Raw genomic sequence first — 25,633 nt, 5'->3', positions numbered from 1 at the left:
CTCTGTATTTCTAAAAGGACCGAACGCTGTTTGATTTTCACTCTTAAGTAAACCTTTTTAGCTTGTTTGACTATTGCCCCATCTCTCTTTAAACAGCTCAAATACACTCATGCATTCAGATGGTATCTCGATTAATGGATTGAAACTAACAAGTGTGTGTGTGTGTGGCTCTTGCCACCTGGGCATCCCTATATAAGACTCTGAACATCAGACAGGGGCCATGAAATCTCACTGGGTGCCAAAGAGGAGAAACCAGCGGCAAAATCAAGATTCACTTGATTTCTCTGTGACAGCCCGAGACAATCCAGGTGAGCTCAAGGATGATCGATGCTTTTGTACTATTAGAAGAGCGTGTAAAAGGGAAGAAAATAACTGGTGATCTGTATCCTCAGGTAAAATGATGAAAAGGCTCTTCTCCTTCATTGGACTTTTACTTCTGCTGTTGATCCAGAGCAGCCTACAGATTCCCATCCAGGACACAGAAGAAAACTCCAGGTAAAAAAAACTCAATTATTCTGATAAAATCTGTCATAAAGTTTCATTCAATTCTTTTTCCATCTCAAATGGACACCTGATAGAATTATACGGATATTAATACCTCGAATAATGACACACTTGGGATTTTGATGTTATATGTTGAAGTGTGAACGATTACAAAGATTTTTGTAAACTTTTTAACATCAATTTTTTAAATGTAGCATCTATTCTTAAATGTAAATGTAGCATACTCTTCCAAATTCTTATTAATTTAAAAATGCATTTTTTTACTGTAATATGAAATGATTATAAGTCCTATTTTTTAATAAATAATAGTAGTTTTACTGTATATACGGTAAAGTGTCTGCATTCAATTTATGTTTTATAACATCATTCAATATGTTCAATAACTTTTTTCCATAAAAACATACACTACTCTACAAATAATTGTAATGCATTCTAATGAAAAAAGTAATTCTTAAAGAAATTTTCCTGACTTTTAGCCTTATGTCCGATGACGTACTATTTAATGACCCGAGGGAATTAAACAACATGAAGAGACATTCGGAAGGAACCTTCTCCAACGATTACAGTAAATACCTGGAGACCAGGAGAGCGCAGGACTTTGTTCAGTGGTTAATGAACTCTAAGAGAAGCGGGTAACGTTTTTTCGTTTTGACCTTCATGCAGAAAAAAGAGTGACTTTTCTGTTTATAATGACAATAAAGCACAAAAATAATTTTATATGAATCTTGTTTATGATTCATCGTTTTCCCCTCAGAGTTCCTTCACGGCGGCACGCCGATGGCACATACACCAGTGACATCAGCTCTTATCTACAGGACCAGGCGGCAAAAGAGTTTGTGTCCTGGCTAAAAACAGGGAGAGGAAGACGAGACTGAAGATGCTCGAGAGCGTCAGAAATCCTCCTTCCCAATAGTGTTTTTTAATGATTTGTTTGTCATTGGATTATGCGAATAAAACTTTTCAAATGAAGCACTGTGGTTTCGGTGTCTTTTGGTGAAATTATTTTTAATATGTTAACAAAATGCAACCCGTTGTGAAAACAACAAAGCAAAAAGAGACTCTAAAATACTGCTGATATCCCCAAAATCCAACTAGATTCTTAGTTCAGCTGATGGCGCACGAACTAAAAGTGGGTTGAAGGTTTTGCAGTGCAGGTTACAGGTCAAAAATACGCTAAATGCAGATATGAATTGCAAATGACTATATCATTTTATATAGCCTAACTATACAATTGGGTAAAGCTTGCATTGATAAATTGCCTTTGATGTGGTTGACATCAAAGCCTGAACATCCGATCAAGTTCTACAGTATTTCACAGAATCATCACAAATTCATCTCTCGCTTGTAAGATGGATAGCCAAATCACCATGGACATGTAACATGGCTCTCATCCTCAAAACTCTACATCTTACAAAAACCAGACTACAATCGACAAGCCTTTGCATTGCTGGTCTGCATTGATTTCAAGAACATTTTGGTTTAGTTTTGTATCCACATTTTTCAAGACAAAACCCTCAGAAAGAAGCTCTTTTTAAAACAACACATTCGTCCTGATCATTCCTCACATCCCCTTCGAGAAAACAGTCAGATAACCATAACAAGCTATTGACGCGCAAACAAATCCTTCACATCAGACACAACTCATGTGGGAAAGCTAAAATCAAACAGAACATCTATGTGTCAAACGCAATCGCGTCTGTCAATACGAGCGGAGTTCAGAGTTCTGCATGAGCGGAGCTTTACCTGCACTCAGCCATCCGCTTCAGAAGATCCATCCCATAATCCCGGCGGAGAGGTCTACAGCGATGTCATTTCTACCCACCTCGACGGATCCAACATGACACTGACAGACGCTTAGTGGAGATGTGTCAATTATCCTGCACACGGGGACGACTCGTCTCCCGTCCTTCAACGAGACAAGACCGGCACAAGCGCCAGAGATGACAGTGAGCGCTGGGAGCAGAGATCTCTCTGAGCTGTCAGCTGCTGATGCAAACCATCTGTCTGGCACAAACATCAAGCCAACAACATGCTCATTAAATAAAAGAGAACATGTAGGCATGTGACATCATTGGTCGAGAATTATAGCCTTTAAGTTTGGGCCTGACTTAAACTATCAAAACGATAATTAGGGGATTATACTCTGTAAAGTAACAAATAAATCAGCAACCTGAGGCAATAAGAGAAGAAAATAAAGCAGAATGTACTCACCATTCTCCTGTTAGACCACGCCCTCTCATTAAACATTCAGGACAGAAGTGATGCATTTAGGCATGTCATTTGTTACCCTGGATCACTAAACCAGTCTTAAGTAGCATGGGAACATTTTTAGTAAAAGACAAAAATACATTGTGTGGGTCGAAATTATCACTTTTTCTTTTATGCCAAAAATCACTATGATATTAAGTAAAGATCATGTTCCATGAAGATATATATTAAATATATAAAAACTATTTTTGTGAACGGATGGCCTGCTACAGTTTTTTTTGCATCCTCAGATTCCTGAGATTTAAACGGATGTATCTCAGCCAGATATTCTCCTCCTCTAACAACTCATACATAATCTGAAAGATGAATAAATATGCTTTCTGTTTATGTAACCCATAAAACTGGGTTTGTTGTACAGGGTCAAATTTATGCATTTTATCCAAAGCAGTATATTTTATAAGTATATAATCTACGTATTTTTAGGCTTGTCAAACGATTAATCGCACCCAGAATAAAATTTTGTTTTTACATAATATACGTCTTGGTGACTGTGTCCTGTGCATGTTCATTTTGTATAAATTAAATAATAAAAAAACATATTTATTCATTTTAATTTGAAGAGTTTGTTTCCAAAATGAGATAACTCCTTTTTGAGATAACTCGTTTTTTAAAAATCATGTTTTTTAATATTATATGTTTTTATTGTGTTAGTTAGCTGTATTGTATTAATTATTATGGCTTAATTAAAAACAGGTATTAATTGGAATGCACAATACAAAAACATGATTTGATTTATCTCATTTTGGAACCGAACTCTTCATTTATAAACACATATACATACACATACATTTACACACATTTAGAAAATACTGACATGTGTTTCTTTATATTCACCAATAATTTACATTATGTATAAATGTTTGTTAATTTTTATTTTATATATTTTTCTAAAACATATGCATGTATGTGTATGTGTTTATAATACAAAATTAAAATGCACCGTACACACACACACTTTTATGTTAACAAACTTTAATTCTGGATGTGATTAATATATAGTTTTAAGGCCCTAGTATTTGTGTATGTTAGTATGGGTTCACTTAGCCTATATATATAAAATATTAATGCCCGTTAAAGGTGCTGATGATGTCAGACTTTACACTCTTCTGCATTTTACATTTCAGAAAATAACATAAACAATTATTCTCTTCTAGAAACATCATAGGTCTGATGTAAGTTCTCTCAAAATTAACATAAATGTAAAACGAGCATTTGATCAACATTACATGTCATTGAAGTCTAATTTTTCATAAAAGCTCATTCTTAAAAGTTAAAGCATACATAGAAAAGAGTTTGCAGTTCTCTTAGTTTACGAAATGCAAGTGTAAATGACAAAATGCCTGTGTCATACAGACACCAGAAATGAAAACAATTAAAGCTCACAAACGGTTTCCAGTGAAAAATCACACCACACGCTGAGAAAGATATCGTGATACTTTAGTTTCATTTTCACACCAATTTAATTTACAGAAACATCAACACACAGTCAAAATACATCGATATTTTCCCTTAGGACTTCAGCTAAAGTCAGAATATGGATTAAACTGATTGACATTATTTGAAAAAAAGACAACAGAAAAACAGATGCTTTTCTCTTCAAATTCAGACTGAGTGTGAATCCACAACAACAAATACAAAACATCTGAATGTATTTATGGTTTTAACATTCATGTCACAATTAAATTATTGTCTGTTTCATTATAAATACTCGAGCAACAGATAAGTGCATGAAAATACTGTAACTGCATGAGCATCTCAACATGTACAGTAGAAATAATCTATTGCTGTGTTCTTTAGCTAGAGTTTGTAATCTGGCATACATCGATGCATTTGTACTGTATGACGACTTCATACAGTACATGTCTGTCCATCACTTTAAGCATGAAAACACACCTACCCTTAAAACACCACCTTTAAAACAGAGATATAAATTCTGATCAGGTTTGACGGATTAAATATTTACACTTTCACACCAGCAGCTTTCTAAGTGCAAATAATTGCACAAAAAAAACATATCAGCTAAACGATTTTCTGTTTTAAAGCATGTTGTCTATATTGCAAAACAAAAGTGGTCAACGGTCCTCTATTTATGATATTGCAGCTACATCAAGGATGTACAGTACAGCAGTTTTTATGTATATTAGAGGCTTCTAATTCAAGCAACCCAGAGGACACAGTGGTGTAACTTCAAACAAAAAAGCAAATGCATAGGATATGAAATCTAAGACGGCTTGAAAAATATAAAAATATATGTTTTATATTTTGCTCAGCCCTATGATTTTATGCAAGCAGGCAGGTCATCACAAAACAAATACATTAACATTTATGCATGCTGTTTTATGGTAAAGTGGCTTTTTAAAACACTGATAGTTGTAGATATTAAACTTCTGTTTGAAACTTTTAGAGACGAGTTGTTTCAGAAATTATGGCCAGGTTTACCATTTTAAATACAAAAGATTTATGACAACTTAAAAGAAAGGTTCAGAACAGTTCTTAAAAATCTGTCACACTCTTCCTGCCTCACATCTTTCACACAAGACAATTTCACGTCTTTATTTGCTGGTTTTACTATTGACACAGGATATATTTCTATAAGCATTGGAGTTTATCATTGTGATACACGTTAAAATGCAAAAACACGAGGCTTAGGAGCAAGGTGTGTTTGGGTGTTTGGGGGCATCCTTTAAAAACAAAACAAAAAACGTTGTACATACAGTAACAATATAGCAATATTTTTCAACTAGGGTTGGTCTGTAATGTTTTTTTTAAACAAGATTTAAAGCAATAGTTCACCCTAATTCAACAATTATTAACTTCTCAATAATGGTGAGTTTTAAACCTGTATGCTGGAATTTCTGATGTTTTGTAGCGGGACACAAAAAGTAAATTGAAAAAAAAACATTTTCCATCAACTCACTGTTCGTAATGACCACATCTTTCAAGCTCACTTTGAACCTGTAATACATCATTAATGTATTCATACCATTACAGTACATCAAACCTGCTTGAATTTTGAAACCGAGTAAAAGCACAAATCTAGTTTTAGAGATGACATGGGCAGGTTTGGAAAATGTAGCACGAGTCAAATGAACGTGATGTGTCTGACAGCAGCAGTTACTATAAATATTGCATGGAAGAAAGGGTGAATAATTAAGGAATTTTCATTTTTGGGTGAACTATTTCTTTTAAAACAATAGTATTTGGACAGCTATGACAAGCATGTGAGAACACAGTGAATGAGTGAAGTCTTCAGCTCTCTTCATCTTGCCATTGATGTTTGTTGTGCCTTCTTATATTAAACAGGCTGTAAAATCACACGGAAAATAAGAGTCACTTTAAGAGTACACTAAGCTCACAGTACAGTATTGAAGAGTATGTAATTCACTTTATGATTTAAGCTTTAAGATGTTGTTTAGTAATAATTGTTTTTTTTTAACTTGCAAACGTGAAACAGCTCTGTTTAACACCTATTAGACCAGACACACATCCCCTAACAGCTGATTACGGTTCAGAGTCGTAAAACAACAACAACAGATTATCACATGCTGTCTGTCTTTGTCTGACACATACAGAGACGTGAATGATTTATTGTTTTCCACTGACACACTGGATTGTGAATTGGGGTAAATTCAAACGTTTTTTGGAGCGAGACACAATGGTGAAGGGCCATTCCAAGCGGAAAACAATCAGATGTGTCAAATGCAGCCAATTTGGTCCAAACACTTGTTTTCATGCGAAGAAAGAAAATCGTTTGCAATGAGAAGAGATAAGTGGGCGATACACTTACCTCTGGAGCTCAAAAATTTAGGTAAGAGGGCTAATGACACAGAAAGAATAAATAATGATGTCAAGATGTGTTATAATGCAGAATACATAAAGAAACATAGGGAAAAAAACATAAAACATAACTTTTAAATGGTAATAATTTTGTTTACATTGTAAACATAATTTCTACAATCACTGTAATATGGTGAAATTATAAAAAAAAACAATTTATATTCATTTATAGTAGATTATATAAATCCCTAAACCTACAGATACAGAATGCAAGTCACATAAGTTGTGCCACGATCAGATTTGATGGATAATAAAATGGGTTCTGACTTCATTTACCCTTCACCCTCTTCTCATTTGAAACCCGTATGACTTTTTTTCTTCCGCAGAACACAAAAGAAGATATTTTGAAGAATGTCGTTAACAGCCCCCATTCACTTGCATGGGTTAAAATAGAAGTGGACGAGGGGCTGTGCTGTTCTGTTACCAACATTTTTCAAAAGATCTTCTGTGTTCTGCGGAAGAAAGCCACACAGGTTTAAAATGACAAGAGGGCATGTAAATGATGACAGAATGTTCATCTTGAAGGTGAACTACCCCTTTAACTTTATGGAGTTAACAAGTAGTCCTAGAACGAGTGTGCTTGAAAAAGACATCCTACAAAAAAGTATTTGGCACCTTTTGGAGCTTGGATCGTTTTTGGAGTTCCAAGTTTTGCCAAAGGAACCTTTGGACATCTCATCCGTAATGTTGACAGTGGAGGGATCATCTCTAAAAACATCACAAAAACCAGCAGTTATAATTCACAAACTGGAATATGATCACAGAAATGAATACTGAATGAATCAGTTTAAATGGATGAGCCATGTTTAAATTCTTTCAACGTGAATATAGATACAGCCTATAATCAGTCTAATGAACTATTCATTTAATTTATTCTACTTAAATCCCTGCTACACAGGCCTTAATGATTGACAACATCGCATGCTATTGTAAGAATGAGTTGGGAAAAGCTGGTGCATACTTGTAATGTCCCTCCAGTGGCACTTGTACGACTGCTTCTTCCTCTGCCAAAATACTTTGCTCCTCCTGGCAGAAAACACACAGAGAGAGTTTCATTCCAGTCTAGCCAAAGAGAACTTCAGAGACCCTTTGAGATTAAATAACTTCGCTGAAGGACATGTTGGCAGATCGATTCATTTTCCATTTGTTTGGCATGAAGAAAATGAATTCAGACACATAGGTGGGTGAATCGGGGTCTCTCTATAAGAAACGTATTTTAGCATGAGGAAAAATATGAGCTCATTTGCCAGGGGGTCAGAAAGTCTTTGAATGCAGAAAGAAAACTCGCATCACTCAGCTCTTATCTCATTAAAGCAGAACCTCTATGAAGTCTCGAGAACTCGCAGAAGAAAACTTCTCCTTTCATTCACAGTTCACAGAAATAAAAGGCAAGCACAAGTCATTCAGTCATATAGACATTGTCTTCCAAAAACTAATTACGCTTGTTATTAAAGGTCCACGCCGAGACGCTTTCACAGAGAGCCATTATTTTTCTTGTTTTTCAGTCAAATTTTAACACGCAGGTTATTATGGGATGGATTGGCATTGCGGTCGCCTAGCAACGGATGGGGGTTAAGACGTTTTCAAATTTTCTCATGAACCGCTCAGCTAATTTCGCTTAAGATTTGGCATGCGGGATTTTCGGGCGTATATCCAAGTGAATTGCAAAGCATAGATGAACAGAAAAACATTTCACGAAGAACAAATTTGCCTTTGCCCTGACGATATTTATGTAACTCACATAGACATACATTACTGGTAAAGAGATTTAAAAAAATCTTTTCACAAACATTGCAAAAGAATAATATATAGATGATGAACTAACAAATACCTGTCTATGTTTTGGGGAAAGTATATATATATATTTCAAAAATCATGTTCTTTTATTCTGCCTTCCAATTAATATCAATCAAACTGCAGTTGGTTTGTTTTGATTTAAGACATGATAACTAAAAAATACACTGTACCGTCAGTACAATTGCGTTGGAACCTGATGTTCCAAATATGGTAAGAGGCGTTACATTTCCGTCATACGCTTGCATTATTCGACCAATCACCATGCACTGGGTAACTGGCCAATCATAGCACACCTCGCTTTTCAGAGCGATGAGCTTTGTAAAAAATTTGCACGTTTCAGAGAGGCGGGGTAAAGAGGAGATACAAACATGCACGGTTTGTGAAAAATACATTGGTTTTGAACCTTAAATCATGTACACACATTGCATTACATGTAAAACAAACAATTCATTGTTTTAGCCGCGTCATATGAACCCTTTAAATCTCATGATCTGAGTCTCAGTCATTTCTTTAAATAAAAAGAGTCAGAAATCTCACAAATGTCTCTGTCAATCGAGTTTCAGAAGAAATCTCAACGATGTCACAAACTGAGCTCCGATTTTACAAGTCTGCAATCAAAAGTCAATTTTATTGAAGATCTCAATATGATGCAAATATTTCTCATCAAATTGACCCAAATCCAGATTATTTTACCTCTACAATCAACATATCAACAAGTTCTTAACATATTATAAATGTCCAGTGTTTAAACAAGTTCTCTAATCTAATTTAGGAGACACATCTGAGACAACTAAGAACTCTATCAAATCTTCCGCTATAAAAGATCAACCGTTTTTTTTGGCAAGGTATTTCATGACTGTGGAAAGCCTTTATACAGCAGATGCTCACCTCCCGCTCAGCATCCTCCAGTTTCTTTTTCTTGCTTTCGGGCATGAGGTCATCGAGCCAGCTGAGCTCTCTTTTTGTGAAGATGAAATCCAGCAGCTTCCGAATAAAGACCAAAGCCAAAACCTGCGGGCAAGCAAACAAGTTCATCGCTGATAACAAATAACTGTAAAGAAAAGCCAAGTTTAATTTACATCCCCACACATATTTGTAATATCACATGTAAAGTATAACATATATTAACCATCATGGGAAAGACGATGGCTGCCCTGGACGTTTTGATGACCCATAGGAGAACCAGACAGGTCAGCTGGATGATGGTGAACAGGTGAACCTTTCTCAAGGGAACGTGTCTCAGGTAAATAAAGTCCGGCTGGTGTTTGGCTGGCATCCCGAACAACCGTAAACGATCGAAAAACTAAAGAGGAATGAAGACATTAGATCTCGCTTGAGCTTTCATGAATGATAGCAGCGAGTATGTTCTCAAATCTTCATTACCTGGATTCCTCGCAGAGAAGACGCTCCCATGTAGAGGAAAACTCCATACAGAACTGGCATGGGAATGAACTGAGGAGATTAAAAAGTAGCTTATTTATGTGTCTCCAACAGCTTGTTTTCACCTGGTTTTAACAAGGCTATGCATTTTTTCTTATGGTTTAAACCTTTGCTTAAGAAGTGATAACTGGTTACTAGACAGCTGCAGACCTTCAGCACTGAGGTCATGAAGACAGAGCAGCCCATGAGAAGAAAGATAACAAGACCCGTCACACGCTGCTCTCGAATGCCGAGAAACTTTGGCTGCTCCCCGGGTGCCGAACACGCCGACTCTAGTTTCAGACTGTTCACGTGACTGATGGACAGCACGGTCGCGGCCACAAACCATGGCAGTCCCATCAGAGAGCAGACGCCCAGCATCACGCCCACCATGAACAGATCCAGGTGATACCCACAGCCTTTCTGCCAGGACCGAGATTGAAAGAGATGACATTATATTAATGAACAAAACAAATATATTGATAACTGAAGCGCGGGTTTTATAATATTTCAAACCTTGAGCTTGTGTTCCTTTCTGTTGATGATCACAGCTGTGATCTGCTGGTCCATAAAGATGAGGATGGTGCAGAGGAGAGCAGGAATGACCGTGATCACACACGTCCACCATGGGTTCGGACCTAAAGGGTTAACAAACCACCCGCGGTCATCACGGGTCGGCTGACAACATGTTGGAAGACAAAATACAATTGTTAAAACATATAACCTGATGCATATGAATACATACAGCATTTGGACGATTAGAAAATATTTACGGTGATATTTATCCTACAGAAAGTGCAAACAATTCAAGCACAACTTTATTTTATAAAAAATAGTTGTAAATACACATGAAAGCAAAAGGTTGACTATAACACGAAGGTGATGTGATACAGTCACTAAATGCTAAAATAATAAGTAGTTGTGATGTTTTAGCCTAAAACAAGCTGTTAACCAATGGGGTACGAAAAATACTCATATTCAAAAGGAAAAACTGTTTAATTTTCTTACCCAAATGGAAAACATACTCAGAAGCAAAAGTATAATACTGTATTATAAAACAATGTAAGTCGCTTTGGATAAAAGCGTCATCCAAATGCATATATGTAAATGAAAACAGTTGTTTAAGCAAAAACTGAAATCAAGATGCAAACTCTTCAACATATCTTTTTAAAAATGATGAAATAATTATGTTGGAAATCAATACATAAAATGAGTAAGAACATGATTTTTCCAATGAGCATACACCTGTGACCTCATTACATCAGTAGTACTGCGCCACTGCTGTGTTGCTGAGTCTGTGTTGCTTAGCAACCACTCCGCTTCTGAAGAACTCCATTGCTTGATGGAGGAATAATATTCTTGGTATCAATATCATTACATTTTTGTGTTTATTTTATGGAACCTTGCTAGGTATATGGATTAATAAAAAAATAAACATTATGTTTCATACATGTTCCTTAAAGTCGAGCCTTAAGGCCTTCAGTTCCTCACAAGGGTGCTACTATTACCGTCCACTGAGTATTCCATAAAATAATATATAATAATTCACAATATAATAATTGTTCCGCCCCATTTGTTCCCAAAATCAAAGTACACTATGCATTAAAAATTGCATTAAAACTCCATTTTATTGAGTACTTTGTACTTGTCAGACTCGTACCTTAAACTCGTTGGGAACCTGCAGTTTGGGTGAAGGCACCCCTATAGCGTAGTCCATCAGAACCATTGTAACAATAGTGATGAAGACTGCAAAATCACTGATGAGAGATCTCACCTGAAGAAAACATGCATTAGCCAAGATTCAAGATATTATTTGTCACATACACTTTGTAAACATGTACAACTTGCAGTGAAATGTTAATCTGGTACACTCAAAAGACTGTGGATAAAGAGGATAATATATAAAATAGAAAAATAATGTAGAAAATCTATTAAAAACTATGAAGTTTGTTCACTTAGAATGAATAAAGGTTAAATTAAGAGTAGCCTGCAGTAACACTAGAGGGCGCCAGTCCACAAACATCTACATCAGTCACGGGATATAAAGATTCACTGTGGTGAGGAGAGATAAACCACAGTACCTTCGTGGGAAAGTAACGGCTGGTCTTGAATTCTTTGAGGAAAGCTGACATGGCCACGGTGGAGAAGAACAGAACCACAGACCAGAAGAGAACATCGGGAATGTACGGACCATGAGGACCACAACCAGACCCCAAAAATTCTCCTTTCTTCTCAATGCAGTCCTGAAATGAGTTAGACGAAGATAATATCATTTTTATTTAAAAAAATATTTAAAAAAGCATTAATATTAACATTTTGTTAGCTACTCATTGCGTGGAAGGCAATGCAAACATTCCAAGATGAAGATTAAATACTATATAATCCCCCTACACCACTGGGTTTAAATCCAAGGGAATGCACATACTGATGAAATAAGGATCTTAAAATACCTATCGTACAATGGAATGTATAACATTATGTACTAAATGTTATGTTATGTACGTCCATCACACTCCTCTGGCCTCACGACTGACCTGAACCTCCAAAGCCTCCCAATAGATCTCAGAAGTGGAGATGTTATTTTTCTCCCAGAACTGGACAGTGGCATTACTGGGGCTGTCAGGCTCAATGCAGGAACATCTGTAGGAACACAGTCATCACAAATACAGAAAAAGAACACAATGGTCCATATCAAAGTCGATTTAACTCACCTGTATGAGGTCAGTTTCTCCAGATTGTTGTTCATGTTGATGGGGTACGTCTCTCCGAGATGTATGAGCTTCTCCAAGGCCTCATATATGAAGATGATGCATATAAGAGAGGCGAAGGCCTCCTCTGTAAAGCGGGTTATGTAGCACACCAGGGAACTGGCGTCAGTGGCCACCAGCAGCAGACAGAGGAAGGCCGTCCACAGCCCGATACACGCCCTGAGGGACAGGTACGACAGCCCATATTCCCTGCAAACACATAGCCTGTGAGATGATGGCTATCTAGGCCCTATGTAGCCACTTACTAGGGCATTGCCAGCTAGTTTCTAGTTTGTTCTGGCTGGTTGCTAAGGCCTTGGTATGTGGTTGCTGTGGTATTCTAGTCTCTAGATGGTTTATATGGCTCAATGTATCCATTGTATTTTAAGTTTTCGGTGGTTGCTAGGACATTGCCAGCTAGTTGCTAGGGCCTTGGTAAATGGTTGTAGAGGTATTCTCGATTCTATGTAGTTCTAGCCTGTGTTTGCTTTGGTATTCTAGGTTCTGGGTGGTTGCTAGGGCATTTCCAGTGTGCTGCTCGGTTATTCTGGCTGGTTCAGCTGGTTTTAGTCTGTGGTTGCTATGGTATTCTGGGTTCTGAGTAGTTGCTAGGGCATTTCCAGCAAGCTGCTAGGTTATTCTGGCTGGTTCAGCTGGATTTAGCTTGTAGTTGCTATGGTATTCTTGGTTCTGAGTGGTTGCTAGGGCATTGCATAGAGTTACTAGGTTATTCTGGCTGGAACCTAGCCTTCCTCTGGCTTAGTGGTTAGAGCCTGGCACTAGCAATGCAAAGGTCGTGGGTTCGATCCCTGGGGATCGCACATAGTCAGAAACAAATCTATAATACAATGCAATGTAAGTCGTTTTGGATAAAAGCGTCTGCCAAATGTGCAAATGTAAATAATTCAGCAGGTTCTAGTCTGTGGTTGCTATGGTATTCTAGGTTGTGGCTGGTTACTAGGGCATTGCCAGCGGGTTGCTATGTTGTTCTGGATGGTTGCTGGGGCTCGCTATGGTGGTTAGGGCCTTGGTATGTGGTTGTTATAGTGTTCTAGGGGGTTGCTAGGCCATTGCCTGCTGGCTTATTGCTGGTTGCAGAAGTGTTTGAAATGACATGCCATACCACACACCAATAAAATGTATTAAGTAAAAGAAAGGTCTTTATATACTCTTTCATAGTCAAACACAGACATCAGTGCCAACAATCCTTCAGTGTGAAATCCGTCATAGCAGTCATGTATGCACTAAGAAATATAACACGGGATGATATTTGACATACTTGCAGAATTTGAAGAGTATCTTCTCAAACACAAGGACAGGTCCAGTGCTGCCCAGTATAGTGAGAGGCTGGCCAGCAAACAGCGAGTAAGCAATCCCAGTCATAGAGGCTCCAAACAGAGACTCAATGGCACTCTGGAATTACAGAATATCACACAGAAATCACTATAATAATCAAAATAACAGGCCAACATGTGCATCTTAAGGTTAGTTAATATTTTTTTTCATCCCTGTCATTATATTGTTTATTTAACTGATCAGAGCTGAAAACATTTACAAAATTAACATCCCTCAGCATGTGTAATACGGTATACTGTGTGCTCGATGTCTGTTATAGTGTATGTATTGTGCATATAATTGCTGGCGTTTGTTGGTGTGATCGCGACAACTGTGTTTCCCAACATGCTAGATTGAAGTGCCAACGTAGAATGTTGGCATTCTTCTGATCATTGTGAATAAGCTGTAACGGAAATTAAATAAGACCTCATAAGATCATATTTATAATGCTTTTTTATTCCTTCCCCATTCAAGTAAAATATGACATCATACAGTATAAATACGGAAGGACATGCGGGTGAGCTATCATTGAAGTCTAATCTTTGTCTGAATACATCAGAAGACACATTTTGAAGAATCAAACAACATTGAACCCCATTGACTTCCATTGTGGAGTATTGACACTAAACCACTGAGACATTTCTCAAACTATCTTCTTTTGTGTTCCGCAGAGGAAAAAGTCACATTCAGGTTTAATTGACATGAGAATGAATGAACTCTATGTGTCTGTGTGGATGTTTGAACATGCGCATGTCTTACTATGCGTCCCTCCGTGGCTTCTCCCAGCAGTCCTCCGAAGGTGATAACAGGGGACATACAGGCGCAGTACAGAAACAGAAAAGAGGCCAAACACTGAAGACTGAACGCATCGGTGAAATCAGATAAGAAATGTGGAGCCTTTCTCTTCACATCCAGAAACAATCCACCAAACAACCTGACAGAAAGAACAAATCACAGACACATAAGATGATTGTTATTACCCTTCGAACTTCTGAATGAGACGGAAAACTGGCTTAAACTAAATGTGGTGATTTACATTCATACAGAAACTTAAACCACGGTATAAAAACACTTGCCAAGCGTCAAATGCAAGTAAAAATTGGCTTTGCTAAATGAAACAAATTTGGTAAATTAGTCACTTGCCAGTTGGCTGGTAACTTCAGAGATGCAAAAAATAAACAGTGAAGTAAAACTGAATGAATGATCATTTCAAATAAAAGTTTTTTTAAGCATTATACTCAATGTGTTGTATACATGTGATTTAAGAAAATGTTTGAGGAAGGGAAATAAGCTTGAAAAAAGTTTCTGTTCTTCTTCATGTATGTAAAAATTGTAAAATCCTAAAGCTCACATCCAAACCAAAAAATACAGAAAGATGAAACCTTAAGAGACGGGACACAAAATGAATGTACCATTAGGTCGGAAATATGAATAAGGGCCGATCAGACATGATCGCTGAAAACCATTTGGGACAAAAGAGCCATCTGAGAACAGAAGGGATTATTGTTGTGAGAAGAGAGAAAGTCAGTCAAAGTTGTGAAAACTGTCACTCAACGGGAAGAGTGTGACCAAATGTCAAACATGGCGTCCGTCCAGTTCACTGGAGAGTTGAAAACCTGGTCCTCGGTGGCACGGCACTTGCTTTCACAGAATGAAACCGTCAATATTCTGCTGTATAATTTGTCATTGGTTTTACACAAAGAAGATTCATATGACCTTTAATGTCATTCGGCTCCCCGGAGGAATATTTTCTTGCTCAGGTGTTGCTTCTAAATATTATTGGGAGAAGTAAAATGAGTTTGTTGTTGACATGCAGAATAAAGAGCTCTGAACGTAGTGTGTTCAATGATGGGAAATGTTGAGGATTTCAGACTTCTAATGGAGACAATTTACAAATGTTTGACATCAATTTCATCTAAAACACATGGCTGGGTCAAATACGGACAGTTTCGGGCTAACGTTTGGGTTTGAAAGGTGATGGTTTTATTTTTCAACAGACAATTCTCAAAAGCGAGAAACCTCTGCAAACGTCTCTCAAATTGATTTCACTGATTTCTCCTATTAGTAAGATCTCATCTGTGATTTGTCTTTCCTAACGGTCTCACAAGAACTGACAAAGCCACACGTGACACTTTCACACACACACACACTCCAGACTGACCTCCCGGTGCGCTGTAGCTCAGGGCCTCCATGACCACCATGTTCTTCTGTCGCTGCCAGTTCTCCGTTAGGCACCCCAGGGATCTTCCTTTTCTCCTATCATATCAAACAGAGAGAAAATATAGAGGCATATAACACTTCCGTCCCGACATCAGACATCAGTGGAGATCTGACAGCAACAGACTACATTTCGTTTTCGATTTTTGGGAGTAAGAGGGTGCTGTCTGGATGCGTTTTGTTTCAAGTCAACTTTGTACCCACTTTTGAGAAAGAACAGTGAAGCTTTTTCAAAGATATACAGTACAACAATAATTAAGATGACTTAAGAACACAGAAAAACAATCCACAGCTTTCAGTTTTTTATCATGCGGTCTTGCATTTAATCCTCTCTTTAATATTTCCTATATAGATTATTTCCGCTTAATGCTTGTTTTTAATCTTTCTAACCCGACAGAGACAGATTGCGAAGAGTAAATGATGCACATCTACATTATAATGCAAGGATTACTGTATGTACAGTGAACATACTGTAACTGTGGCAGATAACACACATTTGAATGTATAAATATCGTTTATTCCCCATCAAAAACTGGTAAGAATTTTATTAAAAACTCAATTTCAATATCTACACAACAAATTATACATTTTTATAAACATTCTCTTTTTTTAAATGTTGTTAAAATAATAATGTATTGTGAATAGATGCTTTAAGGAATGTGTTGCTGACCTGAGACGGGACGTTTTTTGGTGGCTCAATCCTGATAGATGGATCCCATTCTCCCGGGGGCAAAACTGTGACCTGGTCAAGAAATTCATCGATTCCAGCGATCAGATCATTGCGGTCTTTAGCTTTATAGGCAACATCATGGAAAACCTGAAAAGAAAGACCATTTCAAGAACACTACGGTTAAAAAAGAGACGTGGAGATGTGATAAAATATAATGTAGATCAGGATTGAAGAAACAGCTGAACCGAACATTTAAAGGGACAGTTCACCTAAAAATTAAAATTTTGTCATCATTTGATTACCCTCAGGCTGTTTCAGACCTGTACCATTGTTCCAATGAAAACAGAGAAAGATATTTGGAGGAACGTTAGCAATTTTCCGTTCTGGGACATCATTTACTACCATAGTAGGAAATTATTGTATTTTGATCTGTTTTGTTGAACACGTTATGAGGCACCTTTGACTACTATTACATTTTTTCTACTATGGTAGTCAATGATGCCTCAAAACTAAAAATTACTCAAATTCATCCAAATATCTTTCTCTCTGTTCAATACAACAAAGTAATATATACAGGTATAAAATTACACAAGGGTGTGTAAATGATGACAGAATTTTCAGCTTTTGGTGAACTATCCCTTTAAATCATGTAATTCTGCGATTTATGAACTATATTCCCAAACTGCACATATTCCCCAATAGCTTTGAATGAGTTATTCAGAGAATAATTATTCCGTACAACATATGTGCTTACGTTTCATTCAGAAATGCCTTTTAGACACGTTGTGCCATATTTAATCTCACGTGGATGATCTTCACCGCAGATGAGATTTAAATGAGATTTCAAGGTTCGTAAGTAAACAAATAATTTATCAATTGTGTTCCTGTAGCTCAGTTGTTAGTGCAATGTGTTAGTTTGTAAGTTAGATTCCCATGCAATGTAAGTCATTTCAGAAAGGCCTAAAAATCCCTGCTGCAATGTGTTAATGTAGTCCACTTCAAAAGTGGATTTTCACATTTTTATACTCCTCGGCAGCCTGAAGGGTATATCTTAAGATGTTGCCGTAGCAACATCAACCAGCAGCCTGGCACACGAGTGGTTTTCTAGCTCATTAACAGTCATTCGCATGTTATTAGAGCTGTTCTGTATCTTGCCGCCTCAAGACTAAGTGAGAGAGATTCTGCTGAGCTGTGAAAGACCTCAGGAGTTTTCATGTCAGTGCGAGAGCTTCAGTCAGGTTAACAGCAACTCCAGTAAAGCACTTTACACATGTCTCGTCCTCGCAGAGCATCAGTCACCATTCACTTTCCTTGTGTCTTGCTTATCTTCGCTGAAAGAAAATGGTGACTGTAGTTGTTATCTCATCCCTTTTGTGTAAATTTTGAATCGAAAATTAAAGTTCTTCTTGCATTCCTCTGGATCAAATCCACAAATCCACGACTCTGTTTAGAGCCATAGATTGCATTCATTCTTACCTCATCTGTCATTAACGTCGCGATAGATCTTCCAATTTCGTGATATTGTGCTCCTTTTCCAAGCGGCCCCAGCAGGATGAACAGAAACCTATAACAACAATATTGATTTTATTTTGTTGTTTTCATGTTTTGTTTGACAAGCAGGAATCCACTAAAATTAGTTTACTTAGTAATTCCGACTACAATCAAATTGTTTATTGTACAAAAAGAAAATGAAGATGTGTTAAGAACATTGAAATGGATTATTGAGCTGGGAAGGGTCGGAAATACTAAAATATATGATCATGCAAAAAGTTTCATGAATACGACATTATTTTAATATGTTAACATTAGTAAACGTGTGATTTATTCATCCTAACACATGAGAGAAGTAGTTTCTAACCATTTTAGGGATAATTACTATGGATATTATGCAGACTTGTATAGTTGAGGCTTATTATTTGTATGTAGTATCATTCAGAACAGACCAGCCACACATTTTTGGGTCACGACCCACCAGTAAAAAACCTAAAAGTGCCGCTAGTTAGTCAGTCACCTGGTAGTGATGGGAACCTCCGCCAGGCCGTTCAGAAGTACGGCGGGAGAGAGACGGACAAATGCCACCACAGGTCTGTCAAGAAACTCCAGCTCTCCAACCAAGATATTAGAGGCCTCTGCACCCGAAGGAATCTTCTTCATGAAGTGAAGATCTATCTATAAATGAAACAATCAGACAAGATCATTCATGACACACCTGAATGTTCATCATTGAAAAGTACAGGACATGGATGGATGGATAGATGGGTGGGTGGGTGGATGGATAGTTGGTTGGAGGATGATAGACGGACGGACGGACGATAGATGGATGGACGGATAGATAGATCACCATATGGATAGTCACCATAGACATCATAAAGGTCATACAGTATGTCAAGTAAATAGTAAATAAATAAAAAACAAAGAGATTATTTGCATAATGCAATAGGCTGTATGTTTCATCTGTCTCCTGTCATGACCCATATGAGCACAGACACTCTAGCATCTGTTCATGAGATCACGAGCAGAAGACCCGCTTAACACCAGTAACAGTTTTATGTTATGTACAGTACACCTGAAATTAGGTGCAATGTGACTTTAAAATCCTAATCCTCAGTTGAAAAGGGCAGTTGAAAATAAACCTACAGAACCGTAAGCCCTGAACCTTTCATGTGATTGAAAGGCACAATTCATTGGACGAAAACTTCATCTCTATATTTCATGTTCCTCACCCTTTTTAGAAAACAAAAAAGTAGATTTCTGAGCACAGGGACAGCCGACACAGTGAATTTTAATGCCGTGCTCTAAAAAGGACAATAAAGCACTATTAAATTATGATAAAACTGGATAACAATTTCAGTTTGTTCAGAACACAAAGCTATCATGTGGCCTGACGAAACTTTGAATACAGCAGTGATGGAAATTGCTTAAATACTTTTTCTCGACAGTATAAACCAGTGGAAAAAGTAAATCATTCTGCCGAACATCACCTATCATGTTTCACCAGGGAGTAAATATTTACACGAAAGTGAGTGAACGATAAAACAATCTTCGGTGGAAAATCACTTTGGCCTTTGTGTTATTGATGATTGGTTCACAACTTCTTCTGCACTATTACCTTACTGAAGTCCACTGCGCTGTTCTCACGGCTGACGTCACTTTTGCCTTCTGTGGTGATGGGTTGAGACTGGGGGGACATCATCTGCCCTGGAGAAATAGAGACATGATACTCAGAAGATAGCACTTTTCTAGAAACCCTGAGAGCACAATCTAACCATCAATACAACCAATGCTAGAGCATCAAAAGTAAAGTAGTATACTTAAAGGAACGGTTCACCCAAAAGTAAAAATTCTGTCTTCATTTTACTCACCCTTGAGTTGTTTCAAATCTGTATGAATGTCTTTGTTCTGATGAGCTCAGAGAAAGATCTTTGGAAGAATGCTTGTAAGCAAACATTTCTTGGCCACCATTGACAACCATAGTGGGAAAATAGCTTTATAAATGTCTTTGTTCTGTTGATAACAAAAGAAGATATTTTGAAGAATGAATGAAAGCAAATAGCACTGGAGCACTTTGACAACAGTTGACATTTTTCCTTCTATGGTAGTCAATGTTGGCCAAGAACTATTTAGTTACAACCATTCTTCCAAATATCTTTGAGTTCATCAGAACAAAGAAATTGATACAACTCGAGGGTGAGTTAATAGTTTTGGGTGAATCGTTTTGAGTTGTTTTGTATGAGAGTCAAATGCATTAATGTAAATTGCACGAAGGGCTCGGGTGGTGCTCTTCCCTCAAGTACGTTGCATTGGCTGTATCTCAAGATTTAATGTGGAGTCTCATGAGTCTTGAATGATTGAAGAATATGGACGGTATGATAGATGATTGCAATGGGGGTCTGTTATGATTCCAGACATCTTTCAACCAACACGACTGATTGAAACATCTTTAAAAGTAGAAATAATCAGCAGAAAATCAAAGATTGCGCTCTACTCTAAAAGCAAACCGAACGTCTCTATGCATGATGCAGCGTCACCAAACCCCTCATTCACAGACAGGTTGTGTTTATTAGTCATTATCGCTGCTGTTTTAATGTGGCTTTGGCTCGGCACGCTGGGTGAATTATTGCATTAATGATGAGGGGTCTGGTGGTCTTGCGTGAGCGTGTGGGAAGCTGGCAAACTTCCCAAACATAAGCCCTGTATAAAGGTGATACATTTCTGCTTAGCCTTCACCTTCCTGTCATATTAAATATATATGTGCAAATTACACTATTTAACTACTGAGATACACAGCATAAAAACTGTAACATAATAGATATTTTTAAGAGCTAAATGCCAATAAATACATTCAGCCGGGAAGATGGACTTAGTTTTAACTTAACAATATTTGTTGCACTGTTTACATTGAATGCAATTAATCTGTTTCCATGGCATTTGTAGCAAAATTATAGTAAAATAAATGGTAAATGAAAGTGCCAAAAATATTTTTACTATAGTAAATCGATGGGTAACGGAGAAGCTGGTTAGGTCGGATTTTATTGAAGTACTGTTTTGATGCGTTTGTCAGCAAAACAGCTCGACATTAAAACCGTTTCTGGCTTTCTTTTTCATTTTAATCAGCTTTGGTTTCGAACCACGTGCACATGCATTTGTAACAATGTTAACATTGTGCACAATTATTAAAAAAGTACATATAACATGAAAAGTACATTTAAAAACCAAAGCATTTATATCTCAAATTTCCCAGTGGAAACAGCTTCAAAATGCAGAGCAATGCACGTCTGGTGTAGAGACAGAGTAATTTGTTTTTAAGATATTGAAGCTCTACTCACTCTTCTGCCAAAAAGTGTATTTACATTCCACCGCTTTTTAACATTCAGTGTTTACCACGTGCAACCTATTCCCCAAGATAAACACCTTTACAAGCTATGTTTTAGGAAGAACTACAGCAGAAAGTCTCTCAAGTTAAAAGTTGCCTGGATCCGAGCCGTCGTCTGTTTCCAGGCGGAAGGCGACGCCTGTGGTGTTTAGGTTCTGGGTCAGGTGAGTGGATGTGGATGAGGGGGGAAGAGGTGAGGTGATAGACACGCTAGAAGAGCAGCAGAGGAGCCAACATGGAGAGCAGGAAGAGACCTGCCAGTCACCCCCATCAGAATGAACTGACCGCCACAAAGGAGACTTAAAGAGATTAGACGAAGCGCCTGTCAGACACATACACACAGATATTTGAAAATGACACAAGACAGCAGAGATGAACAAACTCTGACACAGAACACAGACACAAAATCTGACAATGAATGAATCTGTGATCCACAGAATGCAGCAAGAGACTGTCAAAAGAAACATAACATTTAAATGTGACCCTTGACCACAAAACCAGTCATACGGGTCAACTTTTATGTATAAAACATCTGAAAGCAAATTCCAAGCTTTCCATTGATGTATGGTTAATATTTGGTCGAGATACAACTATTTGTAAATCTGAAGGAGCAAAAAACATGAAAATATTGAGAAAATCACCTTTAAAGCCATCCATCAGAGGCACTGTTGCAGGCCTATGCTAAGAAGAAACAGGTTTGTTTTAATGCTCTCTGTTGGCTTACCGCTGTAATGACATTGAAGGTCGAAAGCTGTACATAGATACGGGTAGCAGCGAGCGATGTTTGTAGGCAGGTTTCTGGCCATTTTTATTGCCGATTTTGCTGCATCCACTCACAAATTTGATATATTTACGGTACAAAAATCTTCATGGAACATGATCTTTACTTAATATCCTAATGATTTTTGGTATAAAATAAAAATGTGACCCATCCAAGCTGGCTACTGCTACAAATTAACAGTTTGGTTCCAAAATGAGAATAAAACGTTTTTATTATGTTATCATTTTTATTGTGTCATGTTGTGTTAGTTAGCTGTATTTTTTAGTTAATATGGCTTAAGTCAAAACAAACCAACTGCAGTTTGATTGATTTTGGAACCAAACTCTTCAAATATACCCGTGCTTTTTATGACTGCTTTTGTGGTCCAGTGTCACAAATTGGATTCATTTGAATTGAAGACGATTTTGTTTACGGTGGAAGTCACAAGCAAAATGACAGTAAATGTGGAGTGAATCTACTACATTCTTGTTCCTCGTGTGCACAGAAAGAGTAACTCCAGGAGCCAGATTCACAAAAAATGTTAAGACGAAAGACAAAGATAATGTTTTTAATTTTATAAAAATAAACAATTGATGACAATTCCTCTATATAGTATTAGATATATGATATATGTTCATTTTAGAGTAAATGTTGGGTAAGATTTGTTTGCTCATTCCTAAACTCATTTTTGGGAAGAATCATTTTTGGCAAGTATAAATTTGTGATTTTTAATCGTGTCGCCCCATTTAACTTTTCTACCCTTTATGTCAACTTTGGGGTTATCTCAACTTAAAGATATTGTTTACAACAGTTTGCAATAACTTTTTGTTAAGAATAACTTTTTTGTAACATTTTACTTAAACTTGTATTTAAGATAAAAAATAGCAGTTAAGAAGGATTTTGTTTTCTTAAAATGTTTTGTGAATCTTGCCCCTGAACGTGTGATAATCAATAATCATAGCAATGATTTGGCTTCATGTGGTTGTGTGATATTACCTGTTTGATATTAAATTAAATTTGAGACCATAACACTTATTAACATCCTTTTAGTAAGTAAACAACCATGAAATGATGGCTAAGTATCTCTCTCTCTCTCTCTCTCTCTCTCTCTCGTGTGTTAACACCAAACAGCATGACTGATGAGAACCACTACAGTACACAGAGAGTCAAAGTCACGATTTATGATTTATTAACACAGCACACGCTGTCAGTGTCTCTGCATGAACAACTAGTTCTTCTGTTCTGTATTCATCTTCAATCTACATTGACTGCCTTTGCCTTGTGATGGCTAAAATGTCTTTAAAAAAATTCACTACCCTTGTCTGAAATGTCCCAGCTAGCAACATTATTTACTAGTCATTTAGAAAAGTCCCACATTCACTGTGCAATGAAGAATCAATACCGTTTTTGTCCACGCAGTTGGTCTCAGATTGCCTCTTGCCGATGTCAGCGAACGAGCGGACGATAGGAATGCGGTTGGCTAGTTTCTTCTGGTTCTGATGGTGATGTTGTTTCAAAAGAGCGTCTTTGATCTTCTTCCGAACATCGTCTTCTAGATGCCCAATCACTTCCTGTTGATCCAACACCATGTCTGAAACATACAACACACAACATAACAGATACAAACAACGGATGAATCCTTTTGTGCAATATTTTTTTTTTATTTTGTGATTTTATTTTGTGAGTAAATAAATCAAAACGAATTTCATCTTGTTGTTAAAGGATCACCTAAAAATGAAAATTCTTTCATCATTTACACACTCTCATGTTATTCCAAACCTGATTGACTTTCTTTCTTCTACAGAACACGAAAGAAGGTATGTTCTATTTTGAAGATCATTGAATCGAACCCCCAACCCTGGAGTTGTGAGGCGAACGTGCTAACCACTAAGCCACCGTGCCCCCCTTCTGCATGTTTATATCAATTTAAAATGTAAAATGAATCTCACGCCGCATGGTTATTTTTTGCTAATGTTTCACCGAAGTGTTAATAATTAATTTTTACAAAAAAATAGTTACAATTATTCATTCTTAACACAACTCAATCTGGATCATGATGTCTGGCTAAAGGAGCTAATGTGCTTATGAAATGACTAGAATAGATGTTGGGCAAAAAAAATCATCTCTGCCTTATTTGAGTCTATTCCTGTTCTTCAAATTGCTAGAAACATTGATGATGATATTGATCAATCTGAGCGATGAAACAGAGTATAAAACCTTGAAGAAATGTTCAATTCACATGCTTCCGTGAGTGTTAAGTTGTGAACACTGTATAATTCATAACCGGCGCTTGAAGACGATGGATTTTAACAGCTTCCGTCTTGTAAGCCTGCTTGAGGTTGATTGACTCTGTTATAAATACTTTAAGCTAATTTACGGCATTCTAAGAAATGATAAGTTCTCTCTATAAAATGCAAATTAATAAAAAATATGTATATATTCATTTCTACAAGTAAAAAGGTAAACATCCTTATGATAACATAATTATGTATGTGTGTAGGAGTAAGTCATATGGGAAAGCATCTAGAGCAATTATCACAAATGCCTTTGAATTAAAATTTCAAATGCATTCTCAGTTTTGAAAAATATGCAACACTTCGTCCTCCCAAAATCTTTAAATACTGAATCTCAGAACGTTGTAGCCTACATATGGACTATTACCTGAGCTTTAAATCATGTGGTGCTATACACACGGATGGAGCTGTTTTACACAAATCCCACCGAGAATGAGGTGTAAAACTCTGCATAAAGTGTTCTGTGACAGGAACACTGACACATCCACAGCCCATTACAACAAGATAATGTGACAAAGACATCTTTTAGGAACGCCAAACAAAAAATAATGGGGCTTTCTAAAACACTTTCTTTGAGCAAAAGGCAATGCCAGAATGCACTGCAACAAGCTCAGCGCAAACAAATAATCCAACATAGCAGGCAAGGCCAACGAAATCAATCAGACATGAGGGTTTGACCTAAGTCTTAGAAGGGAGTAGACATGAAGGTTGTTTTTACCAGCGATCTCCTCCAGAGAACTGGCTCTCATATCCAGCATAACGGTTCCGTTAATAATGCAGCTGCGGAGCTCAAAGAGACTGTGAAGAGAGAGAGTGGCCACGTAGGGTTTACTCCACCTCTCCCCACCGTCCTCCACGTCCTCTTCAAACTTCAGCCACCTGCACGAGACACGGACAGAGTTAAAGAGACAG

At 37.2% G+C, this 25,633-nt stretch overlaps 2 protein-coding genes across 4 annotated transcripts in view; one reads left to right on the top strand and one right to left on the bottom strand.

The window, feature by feature from the left end:
• Positions 1 to 241: 241 nt before the first annotated feature.
• On the top strand, positions 242 to 1,473 carry gcgb (glucagon b). The gene is made up of 4 exons (XM_056755461.1): positions 242 to 308; positions 393 to 495; positions 981 to 1,136; positions 1,259 to 1,473. The coding sequence occupies exons 2-4, from the start codon at positions 398 to 400 to the stop codon at positions 1,377 to 1,379; spliced, it is 375 nt and encodes a 124-aa protein (XP_056611439.1). The 5' UTR covers positions 242 to 308; positions 393 to 397; the 3' UTR covers positions 1,380 to 1,473.
• Positions 1,474 to 4,197: 2,724 nt separating this feature from the next.
• slc4a10b (solute carrier family 4 member 10b) overlaps positions 4,198 to 25,633 on the bottom strand; it is a 38,748-nt gene continuing 17,312 nt past the window's right edge. For 2 of the 3 annotated variants that reach the window (XM_056754250.1, XM_056754252.1), the window contains exons 6-27: positions 25,440 to 25,600; positions 23,830 to 24,018; positions 19,904 to 19,992; positions 18,806 to 18,963; positions 18,271 to 18,358; positions 16,795 to 16,941; positions 16,069 to 16,163; positions 14,667 to 14,841; positions 13,852 to 13,985; positions 12,537 to 12,782; positions 12,360 to 12,465; positions 11,907 to 12,068; positions 11,486 to 11,599; positions 10,342 to 10,503; positions 9,997 to 10,248; positions 9,790 to 9,858; positions 9,536 to 9,709; positions 9,295 to 9,417; positions 7,571 to 7,635; positions 7,225 to 7,317; positions 6,560 to 6,589; positions 4,198 to 6,076 (exon numbers count right to left, since the gene is read on the bottom strand). In XM_056754250.1, coding sequence (XP_056610228.1) covers positions 6,577 to 6,589; positions 7,225 to 7,317; positions 7,571 to 7,635; positions 9,295 to 9,417; positions 9,536 to 9,709; positions 9,790 to 9,858; positions 9,997 to 10,248; positions 10,342 to 10,503; positions 11,486 to 11,599; positions 11,907 to 12,068; positions 12,360 to 12,465; positions 12,537 to 12,782; positions 13,852 to 13,985; positions 14,667 to 14,841; positions 16,069 to 16,163; positions 16,795 to 16,941; positions 18,271 to 18,358; positions 18,806 to 18,963; positions 19,904 to 19,992; positions 23,830 to 24,018; positions 25,440 to 25,600 — 2,815 coding nt within the window. In that variant the 3' untranslated portion in view covers positions 4,198 to 6,076; positions 6,560 to 6,576. The remainder of the gene's footprint in view (positions 6,077 to 6,559; positions 6,590 to 7,224; positions 7,318 to 7,570; positions 7,636 to 9,294; positions 9,418 to 9,535; positions 9,710 to 9,789; positions 9,859 to 9,996; positions 10,249 to 10,341; positions 10,504 to 11,485; positions 11,600 to 11,906; positions 12,069 to 12,359; positions 12,466 to 12,536; positions 12,783 to 13,851; positions 13,986 to 14,666; positions 14,842 to 16,068; positions 16,164 to 16,794; positions 16,942 to 18,270; positions 18,359 to 18,805; positions 18,964 to 19,903; positions 19,993 to 23,829; positions 24,019 to 25,439; positions 25,601 to 25,633) is intronic. The other variant, XM_056754251.1, reaches the window with a different exon arrangement.

Source organism: Triplophysa dalaica, chromosome 8 (genome assembly GCF_015846415.1).
Source record: "Triplophysa dalaica isolate WHDGS20190420 chromosome 8, ASM1584641v1, whole genome shotgun sequence".
Classification (NCBI taxonomy): domain Eukaryota; kingdom Metazoa; phylum Chordata; class Actinopteri; order Cypriniformes; family Nemacheilidae; genus Triplophysa; species Triplophysa dalaica.
This window is presented reverse-complemented; position numbering and strand designations above follow the sequence as displayed.

What these genes read in the sequence shown, in the direction of transcription:
- gcgb (XM_056755461.1), top strand. Translation starts at nt 398, where the DNA reads ATGATGAAAAGGCTCTTCTCCTTCATTGGACTTTTACTTCTGCTGTTG. An exon ending in GACACAGAAGAAAACTCCAG is followed by an intron (nt 496 to 980) that starts GTAAAAAAAACT and finishes CCTGACTTTTAG; the next exon opens with CCTTATGTCCGATGACGTAC. An exon ending in ATGAACTCTAAGAGAAGCGG is followed by an intron (nt 1,137 to 1,258) that starts GTAACGTTTTTT and finishes TTTTCCCCTCAG; the next exon opens with AGTTCCTTCACGGCGGCACG.